Source organism: Ictalurus furcatus, chromosome 24, assembly GCF_023375685.1.
Source record: "Ictalurus furcatus strain D&B chromosome 24, Billie_1.0, whole genome shotgun sequence".
NCBI classification, from domain to species: Eukaryota; Metazoa; Chordata; class Actinopteri; order Siluriformes; family Ictaluridae; genus Ictalurus; species Ictalurus furcatus.
Genome location: NC_071278.1, coordinates 4,423,587 through 4,443,456, shown reverse-complemented (window position 1 = coordinate 4,443,456; position 19,870 = coordinate 4,423,587). Strand labels below are relative to the sequence as shown.

Genomic DNA, 19,870 nt, shown 5'->3' with positions numbered 1-19,870 from the left:
GAAAGCCTTAATCCAGTGTGCTTGTGAAGTGTGAGACGGATTGAACCTAGGTGTGATGTGTTGGAATCTGGGTGATTGCGAGCAGGGAAGTGTGTGTCTGTGTGTGTGTGTTCTGGGTAGTGAAGTCGACGGTGGCCATATTTGTAAGCTGCAGTGTTTGCTGCAAACTTGAACCCGTGGATGGCTACAACAACTACTGATACTGTACTGTACCAAGCTACTGATACTGTAGCTTTTCAAGCTATAAGATACTCATAGCTTGAAGTAGTTAAGCAACAGTCAAGCTACCCTTTTATAAAAGTAGTTAGCGACACTACAAGTTACTAACAAAAAGTAGCTAACTATAGTGAAGCTACTTAAATGGGCATCATTGTTAGTATGTCATGATTGTGAATCAGTTTAGGAATAACTGTGTATCATTTTGCATAAAGAAATTAAACACAACTTAAAAATAATTCAGAACAATTATGAATATATAATGTGCACATTAGGCTGCTTATCAATTTAACATGACAGTCATGTTCATCTCTATATAAGTCCTTAAATTTGTGCTTCAAGTCTTGGGTATACCGTGCCACTTATTTTTTACCACTGATTATTGAATTAATAATTGAAATAATAATAAATAATAAATAAGTTAGAAGGAACTTTTTCTCTTGCTGCTCCCTTAAACTAGATGTTGAGAAATACAATTAGACTGTTGTATTCAGAACATAAAATAAATCCCTCAGCATGCACTAATAAACTTATTGAATTATTTTATTCTATTTCTAAGTAAAAAAAATATATAGGACTGGAATCAGTTTAGATTAGACCAAAATAAAGGTTTGGTGACAATAGCAAATGCATACAAGCACAATCCCCCAAACCCACTGTAAAATAAAATATGGAGTCACAACATTAATCTTTTAGGGCTGTTTAACAACTTGTGAGTGTTGAGTGTATTATCAGTTTTATTAACTACAGTAACATTATTAGCCCAAAACATGGTTGCCTCTTCCAGAAGGGTAAAATTTGCCAATAGATGAATTTTTCAATATGATAATGACCCCAAACATACATCCAAATCAACACAAATGTTTGAAGGAAAAGAAAATAGTTTGCAATCTCAGTTTCTGGATTTCAATTCAAGGTTTTTTGACGAGTGTTCTCCAACTGTGATTTGTAAGTTTGATACATTTGAGGTCCTTGTACAGCACACTGCCCTGATACTGTCAGACACAGCCATATACAGGATGGGATTGAGGCACATGTTCAGACAAGCTAATGCCTTTGACACTTGGTATCCATTACGCACATAACAATTAGTCTTGCCTTCTTCTCTCAGTTTAAAGTTCACTATCTGTAGAATGTGATAGGGGACAAAAGACACAGTGTACAAGACACAGACTAATCCAATAATCAGAGCCACTTTTTTCTTCTGGAGTGAAGTGATATTTGCATTTTTTAAAACAGCCATTATTACACCAAAATATGATGCAAAAGTAACTACAAATGGGACCAAGCAGCCTATAACAACCATAAACACCCTGTAGGTAGACTTTAGGTTTGATTTTTTATCTAGATTTGCAAATATGAAACATCTGTCCCTGTTGACACCTGAAAAGTAGAGAATTGGAGATGAAATGCTTGCCACAAAGATCCAGACGAACACACTGATGATCTTGGCGTGTTTTGGGCGAATGTGTTTGCGCATGAAGATTGGTTGAACGATGGCCAGGTATCTATTAACACTGATGCACATGATGAAGTAAATGCTGACGTAAAGGTTACAGGTGAAGAGAAAGCGCTCTATTTTGCAGACAGCATCACCAAATATCCACTGTCGACCTCTTGAATAGTTGTCGATAAGAAGGGGCAGAGTGAGGGCGTAAAAGATATCACTGATGACCAGGTTGCAGGAGAACACCACTCCTGTGTGCCAGTTCTTCTTCTCCTTAGTCACAAGCAGCCACAGCGCCAGTATGTTCCCCACCAGCGCCACACACATCTCCACACCGTAGATGGGAGGTAACACTTCTTTTTGAAACGTACTGTTACAGCTCCAGTTCCAGTTTCCTTTCATTTTACCGAGCCTCCTAAAAAAGCAATACAAAGCATCTGTATTAGAATAAATCAGGAATAGTATAGGACAGTCATTTTCAGCTAGTCTTGCCTCCAGACCCATATGTGTTGTTTATCAAGTCACAACCCAAAACCAATTTCAAAATAAATGAAATGAATCAACTTTGGGGTGGTAATAGTAACTTGTCCCAAACCGGTAGATTAGTCTTATATTATTATATATCACAAGAATAAGGACTTTTTGAAACATATTGTTACAGCTCCCGTTTCCTACCATTTTATTGAGCCTCCTAAAAACAGCAATGCAAAGCACCAGAATTAGAATAAATTAGGAATAGCATAGAACAGTCATTTGCAGCTAGTCTTGCCCCCAGACCTATATTTGCATTCAAACATTAGATTAAATCTTGATACACAATTAAATCTCAGTTTCACATGCTTACGAAGTCATAATGAACTATTTTAATGTGTTCTTTACACATTAATTGCTAAATGACATTGTAATATCCAGTCCTGCCCTGTCATCAATGTAGTCAGTTTCATATTTTTAAAATAAGTTTTTAAAATAAGTTTACATTCTTTATTCAGATATGTTAGGGTAATTTGTAATATTATGATGGACAAACAGAAATGCTATGTGAGTTAAGAAAATTTATGTTTTGTGCATCCAGTTCCATGATGCTAACATGTTGTCAGCAAAACGGCCTCAGACTGAGGTTCACATTGCACCGCCCCCACGTGACTTCATGTCTGCACGCGTTTCGGACGCAGTACAGAACAGTACATGCAGACAGACAGGTAGAGACGGAAGCCGTACATTAGATACTTTATTCTGCAAGTATTTAGTATTATTTGCGAATTTTATTTGCATGTTCAAAAGATTAGCTAAACAAATTATAGCTAGCTATATGGTGTAACAGAACTTATGTTAGTTGCGTTTTTTATGTCTTTATAAACATAAACCTACTGTTATTTCTTTCAATAAATAAAGTTATATTTGTGAGAGAGTTTTCATTTTGAATGCTGTAGACTTCTGGAAGAAATGTGTGCTCACTCACATAACTGTGATTTTCCAGGCTAAATATTTGACTGTTCTCAAAACACGTCCAAGCCTACTGACCCGGTCGCCCCAGTACAGCCCACGCCCAAGTCTACCGACCCGGTCGCCCGGGTTCAGCCCACGCCCAAGTCTACCGACCCGGTCGCCCAAGTTCAGCCCACGCCTGAGTCTACCGACCCGGTCGCCCAAGTTCTGCTCACGCCCGAGTCTGCTGACACGCACAGCCAAGTTCTGCTCACGCCCGAGTCTACCGACACAGCCGCCCAAGTTCTGCCCATGCCCAGGGTTCACCTGGTGACCTCAGAGCCCCAGCCTGAGATCTAAGAGGAGATCTCAACTCCAGAGCTGCAGCCTCCCTGCTCAGCGTTGGACGTCGCTCAGCCTCCCTGCTCAGCGGTGGACGTCGCTCAGCCTCCCTGCTCAGCTGTGAACGTCGCTCAGCCTCCCTGTTCAGCTGTGGACGTCGCTCAGTCTCCCTGCTTGGCTGAGGTCATCACTCAGTCTTCCTGCTCCATGGCGAACATCGTTCCCCCCTCCTGCTTCAAGGAGGGCCACGCTCCTCTCCTTGGCCTCACGGAGACCCACGCTCCTCTCCCTGGCCTCACGGAGACCCACGCTCCTCTCCCTGGCCTTACAGGGGACTTCGCTTCGCTTTCCTGCACTCGTGAGTACAGCGCTCTGTTTCCCTATTCAGCCGAGGACGTCGCTCCGCTTTTCTGCTCGGCCGAGGACGTCGCTCCGCTCTCCTGCTCCACTGAGGATGTCGCTCAGCCTGCCTGCCCAGCTGTGGTCATCGCTCTGCCTTCATGTTCCGTCGAGGACTTCGCTCAGCCTGTCTGCCCGGCTGTGGTCATCACTCTGCCTTCATGCTCCGCCGAGGACGTCGCTCCGCTTTTTTGTTTCGCCAAGAACGCCGTGCGGTCTCCAGGCTCTGCTTGGGACATTCTGCCCAGGGGGCCGGGGCCGCCAATGGAGACGGATGTTTCATGGCACTCCGGGAGGAGTGCCCTTGGGGGGGTTCTGTCACGAGTTCGCTTTTAAGCAGCGCGCTGTGGAGCATGTGAGCGCGTGTGCACGAGCAGGTGCGCGAGCACCTGCTTTTCCCTTGTGGACAATCGTGACATTTCGACACGTGCATTTGTTTATGTTTCTGTTATGTCTCCTCCCCGTTCTGTCATTGGCTATTGTTTCACGTGTGTCTGAATTGCCCTCAGCCGTCAGCTATTACAACGTTGAGTATGTTTGTATAAATACCGCGCGCCTCCCAGCACACAGCGCGGAATATTGAATGAGTTATAGTCACTTAGTTTAGAGTCCTTACGATAGATAACTATAGTCATAGTTCATGTCATGTTTCATGGTTCATGTTTAGGTTCATGTTTAGGTTCATGTTTAGGTTCATGTTTAGGTTTGTTAGTTTTATTCACGCTGGTTTCTCCGCTACCAGTCCCACGCTATAGTTCATGTTTCTTGTTTTGTTTCTCGACCCTGTATTTCCGTGACCGTGACCTTGATTCCTGCCTCGCCCCTTTATGCCTGTTTGCCGATCGCCTGAACTTTGCATGTTACTGGATTACGTTTGTGGATCACGTTTTGTATTTGTCAGCCTGTCTCTCTCTTAAATAAACCTGTTCATACTGCGATTGCATCCTACCTTATCTCCGTTACATCACGAATCGTGACACTAGTGTTTTGCTGTTAATTTACATGTCAATCTTTTGCAGCGCATGATTGTGGTGTGCTAGTTTACATTTTCTTAGACATAATAAATTAGGCTTCGGTCCTCTTTTTTTTCTTTTTTTCCATATTTTCTTTATTGGCTGAAAGTAAATAGTCCCCCTAAGTGGCAAGTGCTGAAGTTTAGATTTAAAAACAAAAACATACCCCCAAGCTAATATTGGTGAAGGAATTAACATTTTAATGGTTACATTATAACACAGTTTTTAAAAATGTTTTCACATTACAGATATTCTGCGTTGACTGCGGAAGGTGGTCATATGTGTGTTGGAAGGCCAAAGATACAGGACAGTGTGTGAACTATAGGCTACCATAGCTTTCGGTGGAGCTCACTTTCTTCATTGTCTGTGCTCAAAAATGACACACATCAATTATAAAGCACTTGACTTAGCTTTTATTTGGCCTATCATTATTCCTATCAATATGAATATGAATAATAGGAATAAGAAAACAGTTCAAAAGAAGTTGCTGCTGCCTGCTGTCCATCTTTCAGCACCGTGGAGGCGTGGAGAGTGGCGTGGAGAGAGTAGTATCAGTAGTAGTTTATTTTTTACTTTATTGCTGAGAGAGAAAGGGAGAGAACATTTTACTAATCTACCCTCCTCTTGTCGTGCAAGGCAAATGGATCCTCCTGTGTGGAATCCATAAGCCTACACCTTCCTGAGTAATCTGTATGAATATGCTAAGTCATCAGACGATAGCTGATGGGTTCCCACATTGCTTCCTGAGTGCTTTGGTTCATACATTAGTTAACTTTTATTTTCTGTTTTACAATGCCGAGAAGGAAAACCAAGTTGCTTACGCCTGCCTGACTGAATGTGATGCTTGGTGCAAAGAAACATATAGCTGCAAGCATGTAGGCTTATGTCACATCAGAAGTCCAAACGGATATCAAAACCAGACATCACAGGATGAAATAGCATATTGTCAATATTTTAGAAAGCACCCAGAATTTCACAAATCGTGTTTTAAGAGGAGCTCATAGCTTATTAAGAAGAGCCAAGCTCCCCCTCGCTCCCCTGTGATTCTCACCTTGACCATCTAGAAATTGTGTGAAAAACATGTAGACAGCAAGGCAAGTTGCTACCATGCTGGTTTCAACTAAAGAGAACTGTATTGTATATTCTAAAAGGTGAGTATACATGATTTATTATTTATTATTATTAATAATTTTATTATTATTATTATGTTATTAAAGTCTTCCATGGAATAATTTTGTTGTACTTTTGCTTTGTTTCTTATTGAACAAGGGGGGACAGTATCTAACAGTAACGTTCCCACCTGTCGGGATGTGTTCCCCCTGCTATGATGGACAAATATAGGACTAGCAGGCTGAAAATCACAAGACTTACCTGTTGTGGGCAAACAGGTCAGCAGTATGAATTTGGCACATGTATTAGCTTTCTTTCTTATTGAACAGTATCTGACAATAGAAATATAATTTGCTAGGATGGAGGTGGTGTTAAGACAAAAAGATAAAAGCTAAAACTTGTAGGGGAAGATCTTTTTTCGTAAGATCTTGAATTTCTTTTGACCTTTTCTCAGTAAATGTAGTGAAAGTGTACTTGTTAGGACAGAAAACCATCGTATTTAGTTCACTCTAAACAGCTGAACTAAAGTGGACAATAGCGCTCTCTTGTGGTCAAATCACACAATTGCATTTCTTAAAAAAAAAAAAAAACTGTACTAAGGGGGAAAAAAAGAGAAATATGATCAATATGTCCAGGTATTGTGCCTTTTGAGAACAGTCAAATATTTAGCCTGGAAAATCACAGTTATGTGAGTGAGCACACATTTCTTCCAGAAGTCTACAACATTCAAAATGAAAACTCTCTCACAAATATAACTTTATTTATTGAAAGAAATAACAGTAGGTGTTTGTGTTAATAAAGACATAAAACATGCAACAAACATAAGTTCTGTTACATTAGACAGTCATCGAATATGCCTTTCACTTCTGGAATACAACATTCTACAGATAAAAGTCGTTAAAAACGTTAGTTTTGAGCCTTAGGGCTTTCCATAGTACCTCAGTGGCACGAGCACATCTCGGGGGAGAGTTTTTGGTGCACGCGCGCGTTGGGGGACGCGCGATGGGGAAACTGAATCAGACACAAAACACTTGCAAGTAAATGATTCTCACCTGCGTGTGTGTGTGTGTGTGTGTGTGCGCGCGCGCGCGCGCTTATAAAATAAAACCACTGCATCCACCGTTCTGTATCGCATGCAGAGTTGACATCACGTGAGGGCTTCCGGTTGAGTCCGTTTTGCTCGATGCCCAACTATACCTACACTAACGAGACCTGACACTCGATAGTTTTACCTGAGTCCTGACGCATTAGGGCGCTTTCACACTGGGAGGTTTTTTTTTTTTTTTTGTGTTCACATCCAGACATTAAATGCGGGCGATGCGCAGAATGAAAGTGCAAATTCACTCCCTGACAGTAGATGGCGCTTTTTGAAAAGCAGAAATACTCCGGTACACAATGTGGCGCTGCACAACTTTCTGACACCCACTTATCACTGAGAAGAAGAAGAGAGACAGTATTTAAGCCGTTCATACACTTTTTGCAAACTGGTTGAAGAACATACGCACTTTTCTGAAATGTGATTAATTTGGTGATTTGGCCACTGCAGCAAATAGCCCCCTTCTTTAAATTTAAATCCTTAAAGTTCTACTTTTAAACAGTATTCTCTTTGTAAATAAGTACTGATTTTAATTATATCAAAGTCCCAGCAATAGCATTCACATACTTATGGGAAGACCCATTATTATTATTATTATTATTAGTAGTAGTAGTAGTAGTAGTAGTAGTAGTAGTAGAAGTAGTAGTATTAGTATTTGTTTATTTATTGATTTATTTTTTGTCAAAAATTTTTTTTTGGGAGCGGGTGGGTGGGTATAAGACAACTATTGTTGTGCCCAAAAATGTTAATGTTCCTGCATATTGGTGAAGTGTTGACTATGAATAGTCTTTTTTGTGGTCAATATGATAATACAATATTGGGTCACTTAGCTATTTTGAATAAGAGATTTAAAATAAGAGATGAAAAATACTTATATGTATCCCAAGTGCAAAATAAATATAATGGACTATCAATCAGCGGATTATCATTTGCATATTTGCAGGGAAGAGACAAAGAAAAAACAATGCTATTTAGTGTAGAAAACAACACTGAAAGTATTAAAAAGATCACTTAGAATATATGCTTGCATTTCAGTGTCATCAAAAAATAGCCACAACATAAATACACTCTATTATATATATATATAAATATATATATATATATATATATATATATATATATATATATATATATATATATATAGTATTTAGTGTGTAATTTTGAATCTTGTGCTGTAGGCAGAAGGATTTATTAGCAGTTAGCATTTTATTTCGGGTATGTCACTTATGCACACTCACTAAAATCTTTCTCTTCTTTTTCGTCTTCTTCGTCTGTAAGACAGTTTTGTACTTGAGCGCCATCAAGTCATACTTTTATGTAACTTCAGCGGCTACAGGCACCTGAACAAAAGCGCGAATCTCATTGGTCGCGCAAGTTTTGATGCGGTGTGTAAAAAAATCCCCAAAAAAGAACAAACCCCTCGACGTTAAAAAAAAATTACGCTTTGACGCCACACGTTTTACACCTGGGTGTGAACACTCTCATCGACAGCCATTGGGGCATTAAATGGACCGTTTATCGCACTGCAAAATCGTCCCGGTGTGAACATGGCTTTAGGCACGATGCCGTTTTGTCATATGGCTGAGAACTGATGTTGAGGTCTGAGGATGTCCTAATACGTACACCGTACAGCTGATGAGCAGTCACCATGCTAAACCTCATAAGCAGGCCCAATTGCAAAGGTTCAGGGCACATACACATACAGACTTTCACAGACATGCACATTTTAATTTATTATTATACAACAGTTAGTTCCAGTCCACTAATAGAACCGCACTGGGACACTTCACTATGTGTATCACGCCACTCGTCTGTGTTCACCACTTATAAGTTTACCGTGAGCACGCTCCCCTCTCTTTTTCCTGGCTCCTGTGTTAACATCTTTTTTCTTTGTTTCTCTGTTGACTCGGGTGCGGATGGATGAAGCCCCTCACCATTTGTGCAGTCCTTTGTCTCCTCACCATTTGCGCATTTACATACCTTCCACCTAGCCAATCAATAGTTAACCCACTGTCTCTGTTGTGTATCAAGCATGATATATACTTTGCTTTTCTTGGAATAAATGAGAGATCTTGCCATTTGAATTGTGTGTGTCTGTGTGTCATTTGGCAAACTCTTCCAAGGCCTTCGTTTTCTCTCTTCTTAAGAATTGTAACCCGGAGTTTCTCTAGTTTCAAATCCTAACAACCACAGAAAATTCCACTTCCTATTTTGAAACAGTTACTACTGTAGAGTTAGCGATATCATCAGCGGACATGGCAAACCATACATTTATCATGGATATAACTTTTTATTTAAAATATGAAAGGTCATCTGATGAAGATGAAAAAGAAGAAGAGAAGCCAGTTTTACCAGATACATTTTTAACAGGAATGTACAAATCAATGTGAGGTAGCCAGTTATAACTGAAGTGCTATAAAGTGAGCGTAGCTTCTTCGGGACCTATTTCCACTCGCAGAGCAAAAATGTACGAAACATTTGGTCATATTGTGTCTAAAAAAGCAGTATTTCACTTGCAATTTGTAATCAGCTACAGTTCTCAGCCTGTGGCTTTGTGCCTGCAGCTGAAATAGCTGATGTCGATATTCAGTTTAACCACAGTCTAGCTTGTGGCACATATGTGTTAGATTTTAAATTGTGGAACGTCCAAGAGTTACTTAGTTCCCAGGCATGGGCAGTAACGTGTTACATTTACTTCATTATGTTTACTTGAGTAACCTTTTGAAAAAAAATGTACTTTTAAGAGTAGGTTCAACTGGCCATGCTTATACTCTTAGTCAAGTTCATTTTTAATTACAGAAATGTTCTTTTACTTCGCGACATTTGGCAGAGTTCCTCCGTTACTGTTAAATGTTAATGAGTATATGTAGTTTCAATAATTTGTTTATATCATGCATAATGAGGTCTCGAGTCTCGCGATACGCTTCAGTGGTCTGAATGTTGATGAAACAACATATATATATATATATATATATATATATATATATATATATATATATATATATATATATATATACATATGTGTGTGTATCTCATGAAGTTAGTTAGTTAGTTAATTGTACTTTAATATTCAGCCTTGGCTGAAAAATTGGTCTTTGGCCTCGCTATACTATCACAATACATATAACAATACGCAACATCCACTTTAACATCAAAAGCAGGAATAACCTCTGATTTGCTTTCTTTCAAATAAGATCCACATTATGAGATAAATTAAATTTACAGTCAATCATCACTAACGATAACGAATAACACTGAAGATTTAAAGCAAAACAATATTCTTCTTTTGGTTGTTTGTGTGCTATTAATCAAAATCAGAATCAGGTCGGTTATTTATTTATTGTGGTACTGTTATTGAAGCTAGAAGACGGTTGAAATTTGTGCAAAGGAAGTGAACAGAAACAAAACCAAATACTAAGTAATACAATCTATACGTCCTATAATCTTAATAGCAGACCATACAGTGAGGAAAAAGCTACCGCATAGTCCATAATATTGTAGTATAAAGTGATACCTTACATACCTTGAATCTGCCCTGGTAAGATGTTTTGTACTTGGTACTGAGTTTGTAGTCTGTTCACGGATTCTGCCCAGATAGCCCGTGTCCTCTATATGTATGTGTTCAAGCACATCTACTCTGATCAATAGTGGTATTTCATTTCCTGTTTTTACTGTTGCAGCCACTACTGTCTTATACTATATGTCTCTGTATGGTTAAGGTTTACTTAAAAATTAATAAAGAAAACATGGGGCCATCAACAGCCTCCAGAACAGGTTCAATGTGCCTTCACATGGCTTCCAAAAGTCTCTGGAAGTGTACTGGAGGGATGAAACACCATTCTTCCAAAAGATATTCCCTTACTCTGGGAACACTGTGTGTGGGAACACATCATGGACTGGACACTGGAATCAATGATCACACCATCCAGAGTTACTACTATATGTTTCCAAAGCGTATATGCTGTTCCTGAGGCTGTTTTTCCAGGGCTTGGGCTAGGACTCTTAGTTCCAGTGAAGAGTAATGTTAATGATACAACATACAAAGACATTTAAGACAATTGTATGTTTCTAACTTTGTGGCAACAATTTGGGGGATGGTGCGTTTCTGTTCCAGCATGACAATGCCCCTGTGCACAAAGCAAGGACCTTAAAGATATGCTTTGGTGAGTTTGGTGTGGATGTACCCCAGTGGCCTGCACAGACCCCTGACCTCAACCCTACTAAACAACACAAAAAAGGGGACACAATGCTGTACACAATGTACACAATGAGAAAACTCCAGCAGCAGGTCGTTTAGACTAATACTTTACTTAATGGTGTCTCAGAAATGTTATTAGTTATTAGATATTAGTGTAATATGGAAATATTTAATGGATGTGAATCCTATGCAAATACACTGTATGCCCTGACCACCACACCTATATGAGCTTGTTGGACATACCATTCCAAAACCATGGACATGTACATACTTTAAGTAAAAAAAAACAACAACAAAGGTGTATCCTAAAAGACAGGAAGGATTTACTAGAGTTATTTATGCCTTTTGTTGTATTTTTTGGCAGCCTAAATTCTGATTTCTACTAGATCTAATAAAAAAGGCAACCCACAATATTGAGAATATGTGTATTTTGCAGTTGATGCCCTAGACAAGCTTCACCCCCAAACTTTTTCCTTCTCCTAATCAGGCAACATATCTCAGGGGATATGTACAATTCAGAATTTATTAAATTACATTATCAACAAGAAGTATTTTTCTTCATCAGCATGTATAGGCAATATTCATAACTGATATTAAAGCGTCCGGCCGGGATTTCTAAACTTGAGAATATGTCCGGGATTCTGCTTTAGTTTCATTATGGTGTGTTTATGGTCTAATACTGCATCATGTGCGTGCATATTTGCGTTGCTTTAACAACTCTCTGTAATTCCGGCCTTCTCACACAACAATTACACAATTATAAAAGGCTTGCAGCAACTGTTGGCCAAATTCTTGCCTCTCAACCGTAAGCCTACTCTCAGCGAACAGCAAAGCGCTGTTGTGTACGGCATCAAACAGTTCCTTGACAATAGCAGCAAATGAGAGCTGTCCCGAGTCGAAACAACGCCCATGGCTACATTAGGTCATTTTTAATTTTGTTATCACATTGTTTCGTATTACATGGTCATTCAAATGTGTAAATGTTAGAAATGATATAAGAAGGTACATTCCTGGGATCTGATATTTTATTTTATTCCATCGACATCCAAAAGAATGTAGGAATTTATATATATTTATGTTTACATTTAGATTTATTCATTTAGCAGAGGCTTTTATCCAACGCGACTTACAAATGAGAAAATACAAGCAAAGTGATATATCAAGCAGAGAATTGATTGATTAATTGAGTTCTAGAAGAAGCAAAGTGTGCAGAGTAGAGGTGTAAGTGCCAGAGTAATTTTTATCTATCTATTTATTTATTTATTTTATTTTATTTTTATTATGTGATGATAAATAGTGCTAATAGTGTGTCTTTTTCAGTGTGTTAAAATCTGCATTCATAGTAACACTGTTTTGAATGCTATTTTTCTTTTTTTTCATAAAAGAAAGGGTTACAGTTCTGAAAATGAATGAATTATGGTCATTGTGATCAGAACTGATTTGGTAATTATGATCAGAACTGATGCTGGCAAAAAAAAAAACAAAAACCTGACATCAGTGAAAATTAAAAAAAATATTAATATATAATATTTTTATGACAGTTTTTGGACATGGACATTTTTGTCCTCTATGGACCCGTGTGTAACTTTTTTTTAATTGATTAATTTTACACTAATATAATGTTGTGGAATATTTTAATGGCCAAATATAATGTGGTCATGAGCCTCTCTACGGAAAAAAGTAACATCTGAAGCAACAGACAACATTCGAGGCAATTTTTAAAATATTCCTTTAAGCATAGTCTTGCCCTGATCTATTTATGCAGAGCTATGTGTGTATTTTGGAACTCATAGCACATGCCATCTGGCCTGTTATGTATGTAATTTTGCTGTAATAGTTCTCCTAGTGTCAAAGAATGAATGTGAAAGAAGACAACAGAGGAGTAGTCAAGAACAAATAACCACGTTTGTACTATTATAACTGAGCCTTCCTGGTAATAAAGTTTAACTGCATGCCATATGGTCTAGATATGAGTTGTTGTACAAGAATATTGTGGTATGAAGCAGGCTAATTATAATTGATGAGCAACCAACATGTTAAACCACATAAGCTGCCCCAGTTACAAAGTGATCTTTGTCTGCTTGGAAAAATAAGCGAAAATCTTCATATTTATTTAGAGATGCACCTTTTTGTAAAAACTATCACATGTTTTGTTTTGAATCCCAGAGTAATTAACATATTAATTAACATATTTTCAACCAAGCAGTGACATTGAGGTTTTTAAAAAGACCCAGTAACCCAGTTGCGGCTTCGTAAAGCACTCAAAAAATTCAGATTTTCTTTAACTGCTTCAAAAAGAAATCGTGTTGTCATGATATTTAAAATGCTGTAAATTACTTCCGTGACACAAGAGGGTGTATTGGCTTGCAGCCGGTTCTCGAAGTTGAGGTTTAACACTAACGCTGGACACCCCATTTATCTATTTCTATATTAGAAATTAATAAATAATTTACTAGTTATACACACACACTCTCTCTCTCTCTCTCTCACAAACACACACACACCAATCAGCCATAACATTAAAGACACCTGAAGATCTACTGAGAATTGAGAGACAAAGTAATGAATTGGTTTACTGTACAAAGTCACTCAGATCCTTACTCATGCCCATTTTTCCTGCTTCCAACACAACTTCGAGAACTGACTGTTCACTTGCTGCCTATTTTATATATATAAATATATATTGTACAGTGCTGCGAAAAATGATTTCTTCTGTTTAATTATATATCAAACATTAAATAGTTTTAGATCTTCAAATGAAATACAACATAAAACAAAGTCAACCTGAGACCTGAGTAAACACACAGTACAGGTTTTATTGAAAAAAAAATTATTGAAGCAAAAAACAAACAAATACCTATCACCAATGTGAAAAACTAATTGCCCCCTTAAACTTAAAATCTGGTCGTGCCACCTTTAGCAGCAATAACTGCAACCAAAGGCTTCCGATAACAGGAGATCAGTTAATCATTTACTTCTAGGACTAGGACTTACTCCTATGCTTTGGATCATTGTCTTGCTGCACAATCCAGTTGCGCTTGAGTTTCAATTTACGGACTGAAAACTGGACATTCTCCTTTAGGATTTTCTGGTAGAGAGCAGAATTCATGTTTCCCTAAATTAATGCAGGTTGCCCAGGCCCTGAAGTAGCAAAGCATCCCCACACCATCACACTGCCACCACCATGCTTGACTGTAGGTATGATGATTTCTTTTGTGGAATTCTGTGTTTGGATTACGCCAGATGTAACGGGACCACTGTCTTCCAAACATTTCCACTTTCGACTCATCAATCCACAGAACATTCTCCTCAAGCTTTGAGGATCATCAAGTTTTTCCTAATTGTAGCTAACGGGTCTCACTGTGGGTCTCTGGAGTGCCAGAGCCTTTGAAATAGCTTTGTGACCCTTCCCAGACTGATGTATTTGAATGATCTTCTGGAATTTCTTTCAATTTTCACATCGTGTGTTACTGGGTAAGACCTTTTAACCAACTACATGCTGTTGAAAAACTTCTATTTAAGTCTTGATTTGATTGAAGAGGATTTGCAGTAATCAGGTCTGGTTGTGTCTAGTCCAGCTGAACCCCATTATGAACGCAGTTTCAAAGAGTTGGGGAATTAGTAACTACAAGGGCAAATACATTTACACACAGGCCCAGATGGTATTGGAAAAAATTTTAGCTTCAATAAATAACATTATCATTTAAAAAGTATATTTTGCGTTTATTCAGGTTGCCTTTATTTTATCTTAGATTTAGTTTTAATTTCTGAAACAAGAGAGTTGTCGAGTTTCAAACAAACCTATTAAACACAAGAAACTGCTTGGATGAGTTGCACAAAAAAGCTTTTCCTGAGAGCTTCTCATTCCTGGATCCACAACTGGCATCAGTTTAGATGAGACCAAAATAAAGGTTTGTTGACAATAGCAAATGCATACAAGCACAATCCCCCAAACCCACTGTAAAATAAAATATGGAGTTGCAACATTGACTTTTGGGGCTGTTTAACAGATCGTGCATACTGAGTGTATTATCAATTTTACTAAATACAGAAACGTTTAGCCCAAAACTTAGATCCCTTTTCCTCTGAAACTCTACATGATAATGGCCCAAAACATACATCCAAATCAACACAAATGTTTGCAGGAAAATAATTTGCAATCTCAGTCTCTGGATTTCAATTCAAGGTTCTTTGAAAAGTTTTCTCCAACTGTGATCTGTACGTTTGATACATTTGAGCTCCTTCTACAGCACATTGCCCTGATACTGTCAAACACAGCCATATACAAAATGGGATGGAGGCACATGTTCAGGCAAGCTAATGCCTTTGACACTTGGAATCCATTATGTACATAACAATTAGTCTTGCCTTCTTCTCTCAGTTTAAAGTTCACTATCTGTAGAATGTGATAGGGGACAAAAGACACAGTGTACAGGACACAGACTAAACCAACAATCAGAGCCACTTTTTTCTTCTCCAATGAGGTGATATTTGCATTTTTAAAAACCACCCACAAAACACCAAAATATGATGCAAAAGTAACTAAAAATGGGACCAAGCAGCCTATAACAACCATAAACACCCTGTAGGTAGACTTTAGGTTTGATGTATAGTGTAGATTTGCAAATATGGAACATCTGTCCCTATTGACACCTGAAAAGTAAAGAAGTGGAGATGAAATGCTTGCCACAAATATCCAGATGAACACACTGCTGATCTTGGCGTGTTTTGGATGAATGTGTTTGCGTGTGAAAAACAGATGAACGATTGCCAGGGATCTATTAACACTGATGCACATGATGAAGTAAATGCTGACGTAAAGGTTACAGGTGAAGAGAAAGCGCTCTATTTTGCAGACAGCATCACCAAATAGCCATTGTCGATCTCTTGAATAGTTGTCGATAAGAAGGGGCAGAGTGAGGGCGTAAAAGATATCACTGATGACCAGGTTGCAGGAGAACACCACTCCCATGTGCCAGTTCTTCTTCTCCTTAGTCACAAGCAACCACAGCGCCAGTATGTTCCCCACCAGCGCCACACACATCTCCACACCATAGATGGGAGGTAACACTTCTTTTTGAAACGTACTGTTACAGCTCCAGTTCCAGTTTCCTTTCATTTTACCAAGCCTCCTAAAAAAGCAATCTGTATTAGAATAAATCAGGAATAGTATAGGACAGTCATTTTCAGCTAGTCTTGCCTCCAGACCCATATGTGTTGTTTAAGTCACAACCCAAAACTAATTTCAAAATAAATGAAATGAATCAACTTTGGGGTGGTAATAGTAACTTGTCCCAAACCGGTAGATTAGTCTTATATTATTATATATCACAAGAATAAGGACTTTTTGAAACATATTGTTACAGCTCCCGTTTCCTACCATTTTATTGAGCCTCCTAAAAACAGCAATGCAAAGCACCAGTATTAGAATAAATTAGGAATAGTATAGAACAGTCATTTGCAGCTAGTCTTGCCTCCAGACCTATATTTGCATTCAAACGTTAGATTAAATCTTGATACACAATTACAACTCAGTTTCACATGCTTAAGAAGTCATAATGAACTATTTTTAATGTGTTCTTTACACATTAATTGCTAAATGACATTGTAATATCCAGTCCTGCCCTGTCATCAATGTAGTCAGTTTCATATTTTCATTTCAAGGTTTACTCTAAACACTTAAGTTTTTAAAAGAACTTTACATTCTTTATTCAGATATGTTAGGGTAATTTGTAATATTTTGATGACCAAATAGAAATGTCGGTTAAGGAAAATGATGTTTTGAGAATCCAGTTCCATGATACTAACGGGTGGCCTTGAGCCTCTCTACTGTAAAAACTAAAATGTGAGGCACAGATGCTTTTTAAAAAAATAATAAAATGTTTTTTTTTTTATATATACAAAACTATTGTTTTAAGCATTGTCATGACCTAAGCTATTTATACAAAACTACTTGTGTGTTGTTTAACTACCTGCATTTGCCATCTGGTCTGTTATGTATGTACAGTCATTTTGCTGTAATAGTGCTTCTACTGTCAAAGAATGAATGCAGAAAGAGGCTTTGAACTTAGATAGGGAACTGGTATCTAAGGAAAAGGAACTGGTAAAAAAACAAATAACCACATGTTTAGATTATTGAACCTAGAAATAAATGTCTTATAAATAAAGTTTAACTGCATGCCATATAAGGTAGAAATCGCTGTTTTACAAGCATATTGAGTAGGAAGTAGGCTAATTCAGCTGATGAGTATTCAACATGCTAAACCACATAAGGAGGCCCAACTGCAAAGGTCCAGGGCTGATCCTTGTCTGCTTGGATGAAGAGAATTGAGAGAAAGGTCATTTTCATATTGTACCTTTTTGCTTGTCAAAACACATTTGTTTTGAACAAACATATTATAGGCTATAAGAAGCCTAATCTAATAACATTCAGAGTTGTTAGCTGTCACTCATCCACTCTGCCACCCCAACACACACACACACACACACACACGCACACACACACACACACACACACACACACACACACACACACACAGAGCGCATCCTGTCAATTTACCAAGGAAATGAAGAGTGCTTACAACAGAGACTTCTTCCATAAATGTTTAATAAACATCTTAGAACAAAACCTCACCACACCAACAATTATAAGAATAACTTTGTTGAACAACAACCCGTTTTTGAAAATTTTAAAATCCATTTATTATTAGTCTTAGATTATATGGCGTGTCCGTCACAAAAATCCCTGAGTATCAGCTGTTACTATAGATGCAATAACATATTCGAACGGGTTTTTTAATATTAACTTTTATGTTACAGCTGGAACTACCTGTGCTGTTATACGAAAATAATGCACACCTTCTGACCAATCAGATTCGAGCATTCAACTATGCTGTGGTATTATAATATATATATAGCTCACATGGATTACACTAAAGATTTAAAGCAAAACGGTATTCTTTTTTTTTTTTTTTTTTTTTAATTTGTATCCTATTAATCAAAATCAGAATAATGTCTATTTATTTATTGAGGTACTGTTACTGAATGTAGAAGAAAGCTGAATCAAAGGAAGTGAACTGATAAGATAAGATAAGATAAGATAACATTTATTGATCCCACACCGGGGAAATTTCCTCGTTACAGCAGCTCAATTACACACACACACAAAAAAAAAACAGATAGGAAAGAATACACATGAAATAGGAATAGAATTGAAATAAAGTATCTAATATATATATATATATATATATATATATATATATATATATATATATATATATATATATATATATACAATAGGAATAGAAAGATAAGAATTAGAGTAATAAAAAAATAATAATAATGGTAATATGTACACTATAGACACCTCAGTGTATGTACAGGTGAATACAAATTTGAATATATACAACAAATAATAATAATGTGTAGGTTGATGATGCAAAAAACGAGCTAGCAGTGCTACATTATGTTGTTGTTGCATTAAAGAGTCTGACTGCTGTAGGGATGAAGGATCTGAGGTAGCGCTCTTTCAGCAGTCTGCTGCTGAAGGAGCTGCTCAGGGACCCCAGTATCTCATACAGGGGGTGAGAGGAATTGCTCCTGATAGACACCATCTTAGCTAACATCCTCCTCTCCCCCACCACCTCTATGCTGTCCAGAGGGTAGACCAGGACAGAGCTAGCCCTCTTAACCAGTTTGTTGAGACATTTACTGTCTCCCCTCTGTGCTCCCAACTCCCCAGGAAACTACTGCATATAAGATAGCAGATGCTACCACAGTGTCATAGAAAGTTTTAAGCAGGGTCCTGCACACACCAAAAAACCTCAGTCTCCTCAGCAGGTGGAGATGACTTTGGCCCTTTTTGTACAGGACATCTGTGTTTGTGGACCAGTCCAGTTTATTGTTGAGGAGAACACCCAGGAATTTATATGTCTCTACCCTCTCGATGTCAATACCCTGGATGCTCACCAGCGTAGACCGGGTTGGCCTACTACGGAGGTTGACTACCATCTCCTTTGTATTGCTAGAATTGAGGCAGAGGTGGTTTAATTCACACCAGTTGACAAAGTCAGCGATGACCTCCCGGGAATTCCTGATCGTTCTCCTCTGATACTCGTCCAACAATGATCGTATCATCACAGAACTTCTGCATGTGGCAGCTGTTAGTGTTATGCCTGAAGTCCGCTTTGTACAGGTTGAAGAGAAATGGAGCAAACACTGTACCCTGCGGTGCTCCCGTGTTGCTGACCACCACACCAGACATACAGTCCTGGAGCCTCAAATACTGTGGTCTGTCAGTGAGATAGTTGGTGGTCCATGCAGCCAGGTGGCGGTCAACTCCAGCTCCCAAAAGCTTCCCCCTAATTAGTGATGGCTGAATTGTGTTGAAAGCACTGGAAAAATCAAAAAACATGATCCTCACAATGCTCTCAGTATTCTCCAGGTGTAGAAGTGATCTGTGCATCAGATAAATAATGGTGTCCTCAACCCCCATGCCTGGTCGGTAAGCAAACTGTAGGGGGTCTAGCTCTGAGTTCACTAGGGTCCACAGCTGTCACAGTACAATCCTCTCCATGGACTTAATCAGGTGTGAAGTTAAGGCTACCGGTCTGAAGTGGTTTGGC

The 19,870-nt window shown here is 38.3% G+C and overlaps 2 protein-coding genes across 2 annotated transcripts; both read right to left on the bottom strand.

Moving 5' to 3' along the window:
- Window positions 1-668: 668 nt before the first annotated feature.
- On the bottom strand, window positions 669-12,086 carry LOC128600527 (P2Y purinoceptor 11-like). Its single transcript, XM_053613080.1, has 2 exons — window positions 10,572-12,086; window positions 669-2,078 (listed from the first exon to the last, which is right to left on the bottom strand). The coding sequence occupies exon 2, from the start codon at window positions 2,063-2,065 to the stop codon at window positions 1,109-1,111; it is 957 nt and encodes a 318-aa protein (XP_053469055.1). The 5' UTR covers window positions 2,066-2,078; window positions 10,572-12,086; the 3' UTR covers window positions 669-1,108.
- A 2,778-nt stretch (window positions 12,087-14,864) lies between these two features.
- Window positions 14,865-16,852, bottom strand: LOC128600529 (P2Y purinoceptor 11-like). The gene has a single exon (XM_053613082.1). The coding sequence runs from the start codon at window positions 16,456-16,458 to the stop codon at window positions 15,409-15,411; it is 1,050 nt and encodes a 349-aa protein (XP_053469057.1). The 5' UTR covers window positions 16,459-16,852; the 3' UTR covers window positions 14,865-15,408.
- Between the last annotated feature and the right edge of the window lie 3,018 nt (window positions 16,853-19,870).

Coding starts and splice junctions, on each gene's coding strand:
- LOC128600527 (XM_053613080.1), bottom strand. CDS start 2,065: ATGAAAGGAAACTGGAACTGGAGCTGTAACAGTACGTTTCAAAAAGAA.
- LOC128600529 (XM_053613082.1), bottom strand. CDS start 16,458: ATGGGTCTGGAGGCAAGACTAGCTGAAAATGACTGTCCTATACTATTC.